This window comes from Echiichthys vipera (assembly GCF_963691815.1).
Source record: "Echiichthys vipera genome assembly, chromosome: 8".
Taxonomy (NCBI): domain Eukaryota; kingdom Metazoa; phylum Chordata; class Actinopteri; order Perciformes; family Trachinidae; genus Echiichthys; species Echiichthys vipera.
In genome coordinates, this window is record NC_139833.1 from 24,758,207 (window position 1) to 24,775,405 (window position 17,199).

General features: G+C 41.8%; 1 protein-coding gene across 1 annotated transcript in view; it reads right to left on the reverse strand.

Annotated features, from left to right (window-relative positions):
• The window catches only part of LOC310951037 (eukaryotic translation initiation factor 3 subunit H), a 65,515-nt gene that overhangs the window by 37,939 nt on the left and 10,377 nt on the right, over nucleotides 1–17,199 (reverse strand). Inside the window, exon 2 of the mRNA XM_083919108.1 lies at nucleotides 14,880–15,036. Coding sequence (XP_083775234.1) covers nucleotides 14,880–15,036 — 157 coding nt within the window. The remainder of the gene's footprint in view (nucleotides 1–14,879; nucleotides 15,037–17,199) is intronic.

Here is a 17,199-nt window from a genome sequence, read left to right on the forward strand (position 1 = left end):
CTTTTACTCACACTGTCCATTCGTACCGTGCTCCGTGCTTTAGCGTGATTGTCCTCCCTCCCTCTTCCCCCACAACCCAGGCCCATATGTACTCACATTACTTGAAATGATCCGGGCTGCGGCTCGTTTGCTACTTGCTTATAACTCATCACCCCTCAGATTTAGTTTTGTCTGACTGTTTTTGAACATTTCACCTTACCAAATCTGCAGTAAACACTCCACATCAGACCACTGCAAACCATTCGGCGGCATCTTTTTAAATGTCTGTGGCGCCAAACAGTTTTACTCAGACTGGTCTAAAAAGCTAGACTTTAGCCATGAAGCGTGCTTGGACACTGTACGAATGGACAGTGTGAGTGCGCCCTCAGTCAGCTTCTGAGCTTCTCTGGTGGTTGCATCGGCCACCAAGTTGTTGGTGTTCATCATTTTAAAATGACTTAAATATTCTTGACTGGTTAAGTTCATTCAAAACAATACTTGATCATTTTAACCTTAATATCAAGTTTATGAAACACAGCACCATAGAGGTTAAAGGAACCATTAAAACCTACTGGTCTGTTACTGGTTTTCAGGGCTTTCACACAGTAGCAGATTTACTATTTGACTTGTGTTGATCTATTTTGATTACAAGTCATGAAAACGGCTTCCAACCCTCTCTTTTTTCACTGCTGCTCTCCCATTTACACTGCCATTTTTCTTCTTCCTCGCATTTTGATCAGTCTTTTACAGACTGTTTCTTTGCCCCTGCATCTCTCTCACAGCTGCTTACTTTTTGTGTCCATCTTTTTCAGTTGCTCCTCTCCTTTCCCCGGAACTAACTCAATCCTTTGCTTGGTTGCTTTAATTTTTCCTCATAACTTTCTATCTTTTCCATCTCCCCATCCCAACACCCGACACCTACCATCTCCTCTCTTGCCACCCTCAGCCCTTTTTTTCGCCAACTCTCTCATCCTTGTCACAGCCTTCACTCATTCTTACCTTTCACCCTGCCCCGACTCCCTACAGCCCACCTGGATTAGCAGCAGTCTGCAGTAATAGATTCTGACCCCCACCCCCTCCACACACAGACACACACAAAATGTAATGTGGGGCAGAATCGTGATGAGACAAAGGAGCAGATGAATAAAACAGTGGAACTGATGGCAATGGTGACGGCACCCGGGGGACCCACACTCTTGATTTATTACGCCGGGTGAGCATTCAAAAGCAGATACAGCCCCGGCTCGCTGCTAACAGCAAGTCAGATCTACACTACAGTGAGAGAGCGTGTGCTCAGATATGGATATAGAGATGGGAAGAGAGGGGAAGGTGATAGACTGGGGGCAAGGGGCAAAAGACAATGAGTGAGAATATTTTAGAGATTGAAAGAGGGCAAAATTATATCTTCAATGTTTATATATCTCCCTTAAAGGTGGCCTGTCAAGTGATGAGTCTAATTAGCCTCACTAAGGGAGAGCAAGGAAAAACGGAGGGAATCAATTTCCCATTTGGGGCAGGTAGAGTGATCTATTGAAGGGCTAACCCCAAGGAAGACCTTATCAGAACGGGAGAGGGACAACTTTTTACAAAATACACACACAGACACATGCACACCTTACTGCATACTGAATAGTGTATTTACAGCGAGAAGCGGAGAGATCATGGCAGAGGCATTTTAAATCCTCCTGACTTCAATTAACCCACCGTGAACATATCTGCCACGGACTACAATTAAGTTCCAAAAACCAAGGACTAACCTCGCAGACCCTACTGAAGGAAAATGCTGATGTAATTGCCCTTAATTAGTTCTGTTTGCGTTTTCAGTTCCATTGCTTTGCCTTGGTTTAAGAAGATTAAGATTTTCTTTATTTGTTTTTACAAACATCCCCTCCAGTTTCCTTTTTCAGCATCTTCTCTGCATAGCCAACAACTATCATCATATTATTTAAGCAAAACACTCCAGCAAACCAGTGGGAAAAAATACATCTATACATGGGAAATTACCAGTCTCAACCAGCACTGTTTTTTGTACAATCTTTAGTCTTTTAGATCTGTTGCACACATTAGTCGTACTACAATGTTTTTTTTGTCGTCACCATAAGGAGAGATGTTCTTTTGAGTCACTCAGGGGTTAAAACTAAACAAAAAAACTCCTCTATAGATGTGCATTAATCAAGCTACCTGATGTTGGTGCTGCACTTTTTCTTTTATTCAGTAGTAGCTATTTATCAAAAAAAGCAAACACAATTCTTACAGACATTAAACAAACAATGCTAACAGACAGCTTGGCGGAAGCAGTTCACTCTAGGCCAAGTATAGTTCATACGGGCTGAGCCCATATCAAACTTAGTTTCTCTGATATCACCAAGTGCAAGGTAGCCAGCTTCTAAATAATAAAGGAAAGAAAGGATAAAGTGAAGGCAAGGACACGGCAATCATCTTAGATCTCAAGAGGAGGAGAGTATGTCAAGGACCATTGGATGGACAATGATGGATGAAGAGCCAAAAGAATCTGAAGCAGATGCTGCAGTTTTCCTGCCAGCCCCACTCAAAGCAGATTTGAAGATTTCCACAATAGAAAACATGAGTTCCCTCCACCTAGTTCTCTGTTCTTCTCTATTAGAGGCAGTTTCCATAAAGTAAGCTTACCAAACAAGCCAGGCGTAGTGCGGCTCATTCTCAGTTGATGCGGCTCCATAAGGCAAGTTCAGCACAGTTCAAGCTCAGGTACTGTGGCAACTATGGTACTACTGGCAAACTAAGCTGGTTGAGGCAGAATAACTGTCAGGCTAAGACTGAGTTGTTGCTTCAAGGTTCTGTGTAACTTTTAGAAAACCATTGTAAGTAGCGACACTGGTGGCCATTAATGAACTGCAGTCAGCATCATGTTTCTCACAGGTCTAAGGGGCTGGCTAAACTTGTCATCAGCTGTAACTACACAGCAATTTCCTTACCAATGAACCGTCTTCGGAGTACAAATTGGATGACATACAACTGCAAATCCCCACTCAGAAATGGATTATGCTCTGCAACATCCTGATGTTGCAGAGCAACAGGGCTCAACAACGGCGTTTCTGATAGCATCATACAGCTAAAGGGAAGCTTTGTTGTCCAGGTGGATATAACAGAAGAGGACTTCGGTAAGACCAGCACGGGGGGGCACTGCTCATTTAAGTAAACAACACATGATGTACGGACACCTCACAACCACTAGTAGCCACATATCAACTTGCTTTGGCGTTTATTTCGCTCTGAGGACTCTTTCCGTTTCCTCCTGCCCTTCAGATAACATTACAAATACAAGCCTCATTCATCTCTCACACACACACACACACACACACACACACACACACACACTAGCCCAGGAGGAGAGCGGTCTGGACGGGCGGGGGGAGTGTGTATACCACTCGGCACAACACCAGCTGCTTAAGAAAAAATACATGACAATATATAGGCCTACTCCATATTCACAACGTAGTCATTTAATATATCCTATGTAGAACAAGCCGCAATACACTGAGTATATTCGCTATATCGCCCACCCCTAGTTTCAGTACACCATACCATTGAGCCAGCACTGCCGAACCATGAACCTGAAAAACCTATAAATGGAATGCAGCCATGAGTAATGTAATTAGTTACACCTCTGTGACTTGATCACATTTAGTCTTGATTAAGAGTAATTGAAGTAATATCAGTAAAATATGTTATTGTCACAAGGTTGTGTTGATAGGCTGGTTTCGCCTACAGTTGGACAGATGATACTACAGTTCCCATTTCCTCCCTCATAACCACACAGGGATCTCTTTATTCTGTCCGATTAGGCCTCTGCTCAGGCTGAAGTCGTGTAGAGCTTTGGCAGAACTGACGAGAAGTCATAATAATCTGTATGGCGATATAAATGGTGAAAATGCAATGTCTCCCACGCTAAAAACTAACCAGAGACTCTGGGAGATGTCAATCAAGCACAGTATACAAACACAGTCCTGAGAAGAGGTCTAATTAGGCAACCTAAGAAAAGCACCCGTGGGAATTAAACACTGGTGTGGCAGGCCTTTAAATGGAGCCGTTTTAAGCATCTTAGGAAGTTTCAAGAACACAGGCACCGACACACACATATGAGGTATTTCAGATGCTTCTTAAAGATGATTTGTAAAGTTCAAAACATTTATGGGTCTGGTTACTTTTCAACCCAAAAACAGTGATGGAAAGCAGCATTACTAACGAGGTTACTTTTTTCAGTAATGAGTAATCTAATTTATTACTCTTCCCATCGCTATAATGCCGTTACTGCCAAAAATGCAGCATGTTACTACATGGGCTCGGTTTCAATGGTTTCATTGGTTTTGATAGTAATGTGCCCAACACTTCTAGTGAAACCACTAAATGTAAATTATAACTAATTTACTTCATCAAATAGAATGTCGATGAAAGTGAAGATAATTTTGGGAGGACTTGCTCTAGTAGTCACTTAGCTCCCTTTAGTGCTTAAGTCTCAGAACCAGATTCCCGCTATCTCACAGCGTAATCATATTCACCTCAATCTGAAATTGTGTGGCTAATTGGTTTGCCGAGCGATTCAAACAGTGGCAGCAGGGGTGACATAAACAATAACAAACTGGAAAGAGGGTGCCAATCACAAAAATCAACCTTGTTAATGGCTACAGCCTGTTTATAAGTCAAGACTAACTTCCCATGCTCCTTTTAATTAAGTGTCTTGTTAGGACTGGAGAAGCTACAGCCTTGTTAAATGTTGTCATGTCAAATGTCCAAATGAAACGCTCCTTGGCCGAAAAAGAGCATGTGTCTATGGCGCCTACCCAAAAAAATTATTCTAATTATTAAAATCGAGACACGTCGCAAAATAAGCTCCCTTAAAATCTGATTTTATTTTTTTTACCAGTGTGACAACTGTTCCAATCTTCTAAGCCAATATGAAGCATTACGCGAGCCCAGACAGGGGGCCTGGCAGCCACTACCACCTGTGTTGGGCAGAGAGCAAGCAGCTTGGCATGGGGCAGCAGGACAGCCAGAAGGAAGTGCTGTGTGCATGGTTAAAAGAATGTTTTTAAAGGGGAAACACCCACAAACACCAACATACATGTAATATTTAATGTACACAGTATTTATATTAAGTCAATCTTATTTCAAAGTACGCATACATGATGATGTTAAATGTATTTTAGCCTCAGTCTAATCATATAAACACAATGAACACAAGCACTGCCCCAAAAGTCGAATTGATCAAAAATTGATGCACAGAAGATGCATTCTTGGCTATTTCAGTACACAATTTTCATAAAATGAACGCTTTATTATCGGGCCATAATTACCCCAACAGGACATTCTTTGGGTGCCTAGAACATCATTAGATGCCGACAATGTGGTGCAGATTTAAAAGGAAGGGAGAGCAAGATAAAAGAAGGGAGGAAAAGTCAGTGAAAAGGACTGATGCCAAGAAGGAAGGAGGGAAATGGTCAGAGAGCATGGCGGATGTAGCTCTCTCAACCTACAGTGACTTCCAGAGAAAAAAGGAGGGGAAAGGAGGGAATGGATGAAGGAGGGAAGTAGTGGAGGGTGAAGGGAGAGAAAGAGCAGGCTAATTTTGTTCTACCTTAAGCATACCTCCTCCTGCTGCTGAACACAAGTGGCATGGGTTGAATGTCAAACGGACTTACCAAAAGTGGTACTGAGCAACGGTTAGTTTGATATAAACCCTCCTTACAAGTCAAACAGGCAACTGAATCATGCTTTAACAGCCTGTGAATTGCACTGAGCCACACTATCAGTTGTTTAACCAGCTGACATTAGCAATTTGGTGAGTTTTCTTTAGTGTTCAACTATTTTAGGTCAAATCTAACCTAAATAAATAATGTGAATATTAGGGCTGTATCGATACACCAATCTCACGATCATTATGCAACATTCGGCTCACGATACGATATATATAGAGCACGATATTCAGTCAACGATATGATTCGATATAATTCGATGCACACATCATTTTCTGAAAGATTTTAAGGTACAGTGTGATTTTGGTGATATCCTGTGAGTGTTCCATTTACTTGGATTGAATTAATTGAAAACTAAAAACATCAATTACACAATATGTGTCTGACTGGACAGAGAGTCTACAGCTTGCAAATGCTAGACATAATGAATCAAAGATGTATTGAGAAAATTAGTTCCATTTATTGAAACAGTGCAAACTAGCTTACAAGCCTTTGAAAAGTAAATGAAGTGCAGTACTACAATTAACAATGAGGAGTTAAAAGGTGCAGCAAGTGGCCCGTTCTGAACAGATTCTTTGACAGTTTTTTTTTATCTTGAAACTGAGTCTAGCCAGTCTAGCCACCAGGTAAGTAAACATAGTACCATGGTATCCAATAATTAAAGTCCATAGGAGCAACATTTAAGCCTTAAACTTAAAACTGTACCCATCTTACCTCAGTAATTTTCTGCGACCTTGGTGAAGCAAGTAAATTTGTGTGAACAACCGCCATCCATGTCCAGCATGGCTTGTTTTGGGTCACGCCGCAGCTTCTTGGGGTCCTCTGTTAACATTACCTTGTCCGGATGGTGACGTTTTAGGTGGGCTCTTAGGTTGGTGATGTTTCCGGAGTATTTCACGTTTGTGTGACACAGCTTGCAAACCGCAATGATATTGTCCAAGTCGTCACTTTCCTTCTTCCTTTTAAACCCAAACGAAGGTGCTGTATTTATATTCGGCGCCATTTTCTTGAATCTCCTCGCTCTAAATCCGCAAACAGGAAGAGGTAGACGTCGGCGTCTGTGCAAAGAGAGTATCTAGACGGGTAACTTGCTCTACCGGACAGTAGCGGCTGGCGGACCAAATCGCTCTTCCTGGAAAGCGAACAGGGGATATGAAAGGGATTTATGTATTAATATTAGCGGCTTAAAAATCGATACTTTATTGGGAAACGAAATATCGATTTATATCGCAGAATCGATAAAATTGCTCAGCCCTAATGAATATATAGAACAGTTATATACATCAGTTCTCATACATTGGGCTCAGAAGTAAAAGATATGTGATTTATCCTCTAGCTGTCATACTTTCAGACCTCACAACCCTGAACACATTTCAGGGCTCAGCGACCTAGATGCATCAGATGCGAATAACTTGCTGTACATAATTTGTATACATACAGAAGTCAATCAGATAAAAAAACAAGGGAAAATTATTATTGATACAGATGACAGATTGTTCACCAAAGTGTCTGCAGATGACTGTTTATTTGTCTTTCACCTACCTAAACATGGCTTACTAAGGAACACAACTTCACTTAGGCTGCACACCAATCCTCCACCACTATTTATATTGTTTTCACCTCTGCAATAATGAAACTTGAAGCCAATCACATTTTGGAAAATAAGATTTTCAGCTTATCTGAAAAGATGATGACAATTAAGCTGCAAAACCCCAACCAGCCTAAACAGACTACCTGATAGCATTGTGAAATAAAAGCTTTAGGGCTGGTTAATACAACTGTTGTGATTAAAGGTAGGCTATTACTTAATGGGGAAATAATGACAATGCAGGTTGGATATGAACATGGCTGTTAAAATTGTAGAAGCAATCACATCCCTCCTTATATATTGTAGACCTGCTTAATTTCCTTTCCTTGAATGTAGGCAGAACCATTATTGAGACCTCATCCTGAATGGGTCAGAAAGGTAAGTTTGCAGTGATGTTATAGCTGTGAACGTAGAGGTGCAGTCTGTGTATGTCTGTGAATAAATGCTACAACTCCTCAAGACCCAAGCCAAGCTCCTGTATCTTGTTTGCCACCTGCTGATTAAAGTAAAAGGAGGATAGCCCTAAAGCTAGCAACATGTTAGGCTCACTTAAGGTGGAACGACCTTTAAGATGGACCAGACACTCATTTTAGTGAAAAGCCACCCTCTGAGCTTTGCTCATACGTTATTCTATGAGTTATGATAATTTCAACTCAGCAAGTGGGTTGCATTCATTGCAGAATTGTGGTTGTGCCAGCTACCCGATGCATACAGTTTGGCAGGTCTATATTTACCCTTCTTGAACTACTTTTCTTAAAAGTAGTCATTGTCTACCTCAAATGCAAATTACCTAATACTTGTGTAATTTTCTTGCCATTTGGTTGGAACTGGGCAGAGAACAGTCCATTTGCAAGAGCTTGAAAGATGGAAGCAGTTGCCTGTGTTTTTTTTACAATCGTGTTTGGTGACTGTGAACAATTGAACGCATATCTTTGTATATCTGTATAAGAATAGACAGGTGCATGGTGAGGCATGCAAAAATGAAACCAGAAAAAGTAAACACCCACATGCTGTCAAAACTTGAAGTGTTGTGACATTTTCAATAAACGTAAACTGTGTGTTGTCAGACTGCAGAGGTTGGTAAGGGAGTCGAACATATGGACCGGCACACTAACACAATGAGCTGAGAGCTGCAGAGTTAGGTGTTCGTTCTCAATTGGGACAGCAGCACTTGCAACACCCTAAGATTTAATGGCAATATAAAACTACTGCTTAATGTAGCTATAGGTATCATAAAAAAGGTTGAAGTGTTATGTTACTAAAATTTCTTCTCTCGTAAAAATGTAGAAATAACACCTCTTCCAGCCAGATGGTATGTTTTTGTGCGTTTCAGGAAAGGGGAGGGTCACAATTACTACTTATTAAGGTCTGATGTAAATTCCCCAATGTCGCTGTCCGTATAATAATCTGCCAGAATACCTCTGCTTTGTATAATCGCTCATATCGCAACAAAAGAAGAGGTCTAAGGCACATTATTAACATGCTACTTGTGTGCCTCTAGTACACAAAATGCCTAGAGAATAACTGCTTGCAGTTCGACTCATCTCTCTCCATACATTTTGTATATGATGCAAGGACAAAGTTTGCAAGGACAGGGGAAATAGAAAGGCTGGGGTTCAGCCAAAGTTTTATCTGAGGCGGATTCTGCTGTGCGCTCCATTACTCTCTTTCTCCATCTTGTTCTCACTCATATTGGTCACATTTGCTGCCACTGACTGACTGTCTTGCAACTACAGCTCCACACTGGCACCTGTTGATGAAAAGGCAGCATAGCACACACGCGGGATGTGCTTGCTCTCAAATACGCACAAAACACACACACACACACACACACACACACACACACACACACACACACACACACACACACACACACACACACACACACACACACACACACACACACACACACACACACACACACACACACACACACACACACACACACACACACACACACACACACACACACACACACACACACACACACACACACACACACACACACACACACACACACACACACACACACACACACACACACACACACACACACACACACACACACACACACACACACACACGTATAACTACCAATCCTGTCCATCTTTCCTTTAGAGGTGGATTGGAGGAGTAATTTGGATCGGAGGGGCAAACACACACAGAACACAAAACCCAGAGACAGTGACACCCACATGCAGACCTAGTAAGCTAAAGAAGCCTAGGGGGCCAGATTGAAGGTGCTGCTCTGCTGAGTCTTTCTACACTCAAATCTCAAGCTTTATCTAGGGTGTAGTGATTAACTGATATGCATCAGAAAGTCACTACAATAGTCAGAGATAGGGCTACACTATGCAACGCATATTCAGACCACATTCTGTGAGACATTCATCACAAGCTGATACAACTGCCAAATCAGTTTGGCCAAATATCCTCCTGATCCTTGAGAGTGTTCAACAGTGTGTGTGTCCATCTTTTCTTCTGCACAGTTTCCCAATCATATACTCACTTCAGACCATTCACTTCCAGAAAGAAAGGTAGCATACTTTGAATTATGAAGTGCTGATTGAAACATTACCTCCAGGAGCGGTGTACTATGCTTGGGCAATATCAAGGTATTACGGTATACCAGAGTATTTAGAAATCCCAAAGATAGGAACTTTCAATACTGTCAAAAATACATGGATGCTTCTCTTCCTATTAAATTGCTAAAAGTTGTATTGTGGTTAGGGCTGGGCGATATGGCCAAAATCTTCTATCCATAGGTAATTTCATATCTTGATAACATGTACAGTTGAGGATCATTAGCCCCCTGTGAAATTTTAAATCTTCCTGGGGCTTTTTCAACATAGCATTTCTAAACATACTAGTTGTCTTTAGAAAGCATAAATTATTTCTATTTACACACAATAACAGAACTATTATTAGCCCCCTTGAGAACTGACCTTTTTAGTGAACCATAGCACAAACCACTGTTGTGCAAATGATGTGCTTTAACTTTGTAATGCTCAAAGCTTGTAAAATCAAGTTAAAACAGAGGATTATCTTCCAATTTACACATTATAAAAACTCCAGGAAGGGTGTGAGCTGCCACTTGAGAACGCATAATGACAAAAACAAAAGAAATCCGTTTAGACTAGAGAAAAATAATTGTTGATGCTCACAAAGCAGGAGAAGGATATACAAAGCTATAACTGCGTATCCAAGAGTCAAGAACTGGAGGGAGAAGTATCATAAAGACAATCAAAGAGATCCACACAGTACAGAACATGCCTGGCAGAGGTAGGAAACAAAAAATTTCAAAGAAATCTAGTGAGAGATGTGTCCAAAGACCCCAGAACAACTGCCAAGACACTAGTGAATGACTTAGCCAAGTTGAGAATTGTAGCCATACTGCGCACTCACACTCTCCATCCGTACCGTGCCCAAACAGGCTCCACGGATAAAGCCTAGTTTGTTTGACCAGTGTGAGTGCAACCGCACCGCGCTGCGGCCAGCTTGCCGGCCACGGACCGTTTGGGAGAGGTGGGCTTTTGTAAGCGCGTTTACACATATAAGTGTGCGCACGTGTACGAGCACGAGGCCTACGGCGGCTCTGACGTAATTTTATGTGCACCTGTTTGGACATAGCAAAAAAAACGACAAGTACCCTAAAGCACGGGGCACGGTACAGACGGACAGTGTGAGTGCGCCCTTAAAGAAGACAATCACCAGAGCTCTGCACAGGAATGGACAGAGGTTGCAGACCAAGAAAAAGTCCACTTCTACAGAAGAGACACCTTCAAAACAGACTGCAGTATGCTAAGCACAACCTGGAGAAAGATTATGCATACTGGAAGAACTCATGCAGACATGCGGAGCGGTGCAAAGGCCCATTCATTGCAGCTATACTTTTACCAGGTATGTTTAAGAGGTTTTTAACTCAAGACCCAAGTCAATTTCTTATGCCTTGCTCTCCACCTGCTGACTAAAGTGAAGGGAGTAAGCCCCAAACCTCGCAGAAACTCCGGCCCACTAAAAATGGATTAATCGTTTGAAGGTGGACAAGCTATTCTCATCTAAGTGACAAGCTGCTCGTCTGTGTTTAGTTCAAGCATTAGTCCGTAGGCAGTAAGTATTTCAACTCGGCGACAATTGTCTAAATGGGCTACATATGTGACAGTGTACAATGACTCCTAATATCTGCGGAAATATAATGAAGATATGAACAAATCGATACCACCCAGGCCTACTGTTGATCCAGCAGTAGTGACAACAATGCAAGTGTGAGCATTGGCCCCAACTCATCCTTGATAAGGCAAAAATTGAAAGCTATTTAGTGCAATTCTTGTACTGAAAATTGCATTGCTGTCCAAAAGATTACCCAGAGTGTCACTGCCCATTGTTTGTCATTATTGATGTGGCAATAAACATTATTTTGGAGGCATGGGGTTTTAGATAAAAAAGAGTTTGGTAGATACACACTCGTAGCCTCGTATCATTCATCACCATTGGTCTCAGGGTCTTTAGTAGAATATCAATGCTCCAAGAATTGGTTCATAGGTTTCAGAGTCCTAACTCACACTTCAAGAAAACACTGCTGTTTTATCTTCTTCCCCAGCATTACAAAGAAGACACACAGGCAATTAAGTTGCATCAGGGAGACGAGAGAGAGAGAGAGAGAGAGAGAGAGAGAGAGAGAGAGAGAGAGAGAGAGAGAGAGAGAGAGAGAGAGAGAGAGAGAGAGAGAGAGAGAGAGAGAGAGAGAGAGAGAGAGAGAGAGAGAGAGAGAGAGAGAGAGAGAGAGAGAGAGAGAGAGAGAGAGAGAGAGAGAGAGAGAGGAGAGAGAGAGAGAGAGAGAGAGAGAGAGAGAGAGAGAGAGAGATTCTGATTTGTCAAACATATTATTGAAACTTCCATGCCAATAAAGCCCACTGAATTGAATTGAGAGGGAAAGAGTGGTCTGGCTGGTCATCTGTGTGCGTGGGTTGACAATCCAGACTGAAGTACAAAATGGACAAGTGTACAGACATGAAATCCATTTTTCATGTTTATGTGTGATCATTTTATTTCTGGGAGTAATTCTCTTCCCACAGCAGTTATTTAGCAGATAAAATCAGGAGTGTAGGATAAACTCCTCTCTGCAAACACACTTTGTAAGCAGAGACCGGAGCATTCTGTAGTCTGTGCTGTACTGTTCTCGATTCAAAATCGCTTCTACGCCATACAGCACACACACAACATGAATGATTCCCAACAGAGTTCCATTTTGAACTTGGTTCTGTAGTGACAGGTAACCTGATGACTGTCGCCTTTTGCAACTGGATCAAAAGCCTGGTTGAAAGGAATTCTGTTGTAGTTCTGTACATTTTCTGAGGGGTTTCTGGCAAGGCGCTACTCACTGAAGCCCTTGTTAGCTTAAAGGGAGTGACAGGTGGAAAATCCAGTGCATCAAAAGTCAACAATACAACGAGCTATGACACTAACCAGCACAGACCCACATAGACGCACACAGAGTGCGCTGTTCCTGACACTAACGACCTTTAGCCACCATTGGTGATTGTGTATCTTGCAGAATTTTTGACAGTTGCTCGTTAGCAGCGGGGGCCTGTTAGAGCAGGGTTTTCTCTCTTTCCGTTTCCCGCATCTGCTCACCTCCCCATCCTTCAGTCTGGCATGTAGCGGGTGATACTGTTGCGATAACAAGGAGCGGGTAACAACAAGGCTTGATAGTGGAAGAGCTGAGGTCAGAGGACATGGCATCCTTTGATATGAACACTGAAGGGCGGTGGGAGGGGATAGGAAAATGGTACGTGTGCGGCTAAAAACCCCAAATCAAATCCTGTGCACGTCCGTACCACCCACCTGTAATCCAAACAATGGAGCCATTTCATCCCTGCACCACTGCCCTCGCACATCAACCCTACCACTGACAGTGTAGGACACCCAGCACCTAGTTAGCTTAGTTAAAAGTCGGCATCAACCTCAACGCCATGTCTGGGGACATCCAACGCACACACAGACATTCAGGCTCCTGACCTTGATAGTCTGTTTCTTTAAGGTTTGTGGCAATTAAATGGGCTAAGAATGTTGCTCTCTCTCTCAAAAACCCATGTGGTCTAACACACAAGTTGGCATTTCTTCCCGTCTAACGTTTGGGGGTTGGAGATAATCTTGAACCACATTTTTTGGTGTGTTTCAAGGTTTAGTTTCAGTAAGACAGGCGTGTAGGGTATAAACGGATTAGACAGTAGGATGGTAGGAATTTGTATTTTGACTCTACCATGTAACCAGCAGAGCAGCTCTGACGTAACCACACAATGCGCACAGGCAAAACCAAAACAGATCAGGCCTTCGAGGGAATATTTTGTGGCCCTTTGAAGAGACTTTTACACAAAGTATAAGCATATGTGGAAAAGTATTTCATGGCCGTAGTGGCGGATGATGACTGCTGTCCTCTCTCACATTTTAGAGTAACTGTCTCAGCGCGTCAAATACCGGCCACAAAGCTCCCTACAATGCACAATGCAATCACAAGCACAATGTATTTTTCTACTTAAAGTAGGAATTAGCAATAGTCTTTCTACTTAAACTCTCTTTCTACTAAAAAGGAAATGTGGGCAAAGAAAACTGGCAATTCAACAGAGATTGGACAGAGAAGTGTTTGTTTGTAACTGTAACTGTGAAGCCTGTGTTTACTCCTCAACGAGTGTAAATCAGTGTGAACCAAAAATCTAAATTGGTAAAGTAACTAGTAACTGAAGTTATCAGATAAATGTAGTGGAGTAAATAATAATGATTTTTTTTTTAGGGACGATAGCGGTTTATTTTTCAACAGCCTATGCCGATGACGGACATGGAATGCCGATTTTCTTGAGCCGATATTTGGAGGCGATACTACTTTTGCTTCCTCAATTTACATCATAAGAATAACACAATGATGATAACAAATGTTACGAGTCTCAATTTAAAAAGAAAAAGGAACGTTTATTAAACTTAAAAGAGGCGTCTCAAGCAGCATGGAGCAGCCTGTGGACGGAGTGTCTAAATAATGCCGGGGATAAAACTATCGCAAACGGTACACCTAAAAAACGCAAATATCGCCCGATAATATCAGCCGATGTATCGGTCTATCACTAAATTATACCGTGATATAAATTTTAGACCATACCGTACATCTCTTATTGGAAATAACTTTTTAGCTCACCTGTCAGGGAAATGGTCAAAAGAGATAATACCAACTAACTATTATTTGCTGTGCCCTTTGGTATCTCATCCTGAGCTTTTTTTTTTAAAATCACAATTTATTTTAATTACCAAGAAGCAATCATTAGAGGCTTCATAATTTGAGAACAAGAAAAACTACTCACTTCATGTTACTGAAGCATTCCGATATTGTCTTGTCCTAAATTTACCAGCAATTGTAACACTAGACCTCTTCACTTTATCCACAATAGACGAGTTTTACTTGCCTTTGTAGGCCATAGAGGTATTCATCTCAGACTCTGTTGTTATTCTGTGAGTGTGGGTGTGTGCATTTTTCCCAGCTGCAGGAGAGGATCGATAGAATAAACAGAAAAGGGAACACTGCTCTCGTTTACCTTCATCAAAGTCTGCATCATCCTCTGTGTGCTGAGGGAAGGGGAAGCAGTTGGTGATCTCCAGTCGGTCCTCGACTACCAGGCCCAGCAGGACGCCCTGAACCACCTCGCTGCCCTGGCCCTCTTCCTGGTAGTGCTTGATAATCTTCATCACCACCTGTGAAAACCAAAAGAGTGCCATCACTGAAGTATCAAAGTACCGCAAGAGAATAGAAGCAGAGCGGGAAGAAAGGAGGCTTTACGTGCCTTTCAGTAACAGTCTCTGAAAAATGATTTCATTTTCTGAACCGGGACTAATTTATTTTTTATTTATCGTGCCCATTGTTTGTGCATTCTGTGGCTGTTACAACATCGCTTATTATTCTATTTTATCATCCTTTGATTTATGTTATCCAATTCAATTGCATCTCTGCTCATCATGTCGATTTGTGCTCATTATTCTGGGGTTAGTTTGGCGGAGATGGTTTTTTTACACGCCGCTTGGGTTTTTTCATCCCTCCAGTTGCAGATTTGCAGTCCTTCATCTGTTCTTTTATACATTATGTTTTATCAGGATACATATACATTGAACTATTTAATTGATACCCATGGGAAATAATGTAGGAATAAAAAATGGCTTCTCCGGGGGGCACATGAAAAGTCTATGTATTCTAATATGCAGAAAAGTTATGCGAGTAAGTCTGTGTCATCAGATTTTGAAGTAAAACGCCATTGAATTTCTAGCACTGAAAAATGTATGCATTGAAATTATGTATCTGAATGTTTGGCCTGTGAATTTAACTCCTAAGCAGCAGACTGTCGGTGTTGGCTCCAACTCCTCCACAGGACCAGAGAAGTGAGGCGCTATGGGAGGGTCTCTCGCCAGCAGAGGAGGAAAACACACCGCGCCTTAAACTGCAGCCGCAGCACCAGCGGGCTCCGGGAGACCCCTGTAGCATCTAACTGTTCCCATCCTTCTTATGAGTAAAGCACCAAACCCGACGGTAGCCATAGACGCTAGCCGCTGCCTCGGGTACCTTCAGCAGCGGGAGCTGGTGTGTGTTTCCCCGTCGAATATGATAACACTGTTTGACACCACACGGTGAAGGCCGGCTCTGACCTTTGAATCATATTCGACATGGAAACACACACCAGCTCTCGCTGGTGACAGTACCCGGGGCACCTGCGAGCGTAGCCACCACTGGTGGGAGCTGACAGACACCTGCTGCTGGAGGCAGTGTTTCAGTCTGACTGATTTGGACTTTAAAACAGAAAAAGTCTGTGAAGTTCTTTGTGGCACGACACTCATGGAAGCACTCATGTGAAGTTGTCACCCATAGTTCCACATAGCATCTAATCCCAAGGTCAATCTGAATCCAAAATCAATTGCTTTTCCCTGGGTTCCCGGATTTTAACACATTTTATACATTCATTTTGCAGCTGAATTCGGCCTTTTGAATATTTGAACAATATTTTAGCACTGGATTTTTTAACGTTGGATTTTATACATTGTACTTTGCGTCTGAAATTGGTATATTGAAATATTTAGCGGTGAAATTTCTAACTTTGAATTCTCTGACGTTGAAAAGTAAAGGTGAAAATGAGTTGTTAAAGATTAGAAATTCAGATACATAATTTCAGTGTATAAATATTCAGTGCTAGATATTCAATGGCTTTTTAGTTTCAAAATCAAATTACATTTACCTCCATAGTATTTTCAGATTATGTTGATTCAGAACTTGATTTAAAAAACACATGTGCTGTGATATGTGTTTAATAAGGTAAATCACATATAGTTTCATTATGGATTTACTTTCCTCAACACATATCACAGCTTAACCCTGACTTCAGGACATAGGCTATTACATAAAGAAGAATCAAAAGGATGAAAATATAAATAGTTAAGCGGGAGTTCAAGTGATCATTACTAGCAGTTTCACTACTCTCAACCTTTATTTTGTGCAGCAGGAGGTTTCAATATCTTACATACTTTGCAGTCCAGACAATGCATTCTGATCATGAAAAACTTGAGCCGTGAGGGATCACAAACATGTAAAGATGAGTTTCTCAGTGTCCAGTCGTAAACATTCAGCTCACAGAACAGTGTTGTAGTGAATGTGCTCGGATGTGGTGGATTTTAAGGTGGAAAAGGACGTGCAGGGGCTACACAAATACTGCTGCACTGCATGGACACAATTGGATTTCCTCTAGAAATGAGTGCTTGTCTTTTGCTTGTGTGCAGCCTTAATAGACGCGAATGCTGACATGGTTCAGCCCACCAAATCTCCACATCCACTCTGAAAACCTATCATAAAGTAACTCCTACTCTTGAGCGTTGAAA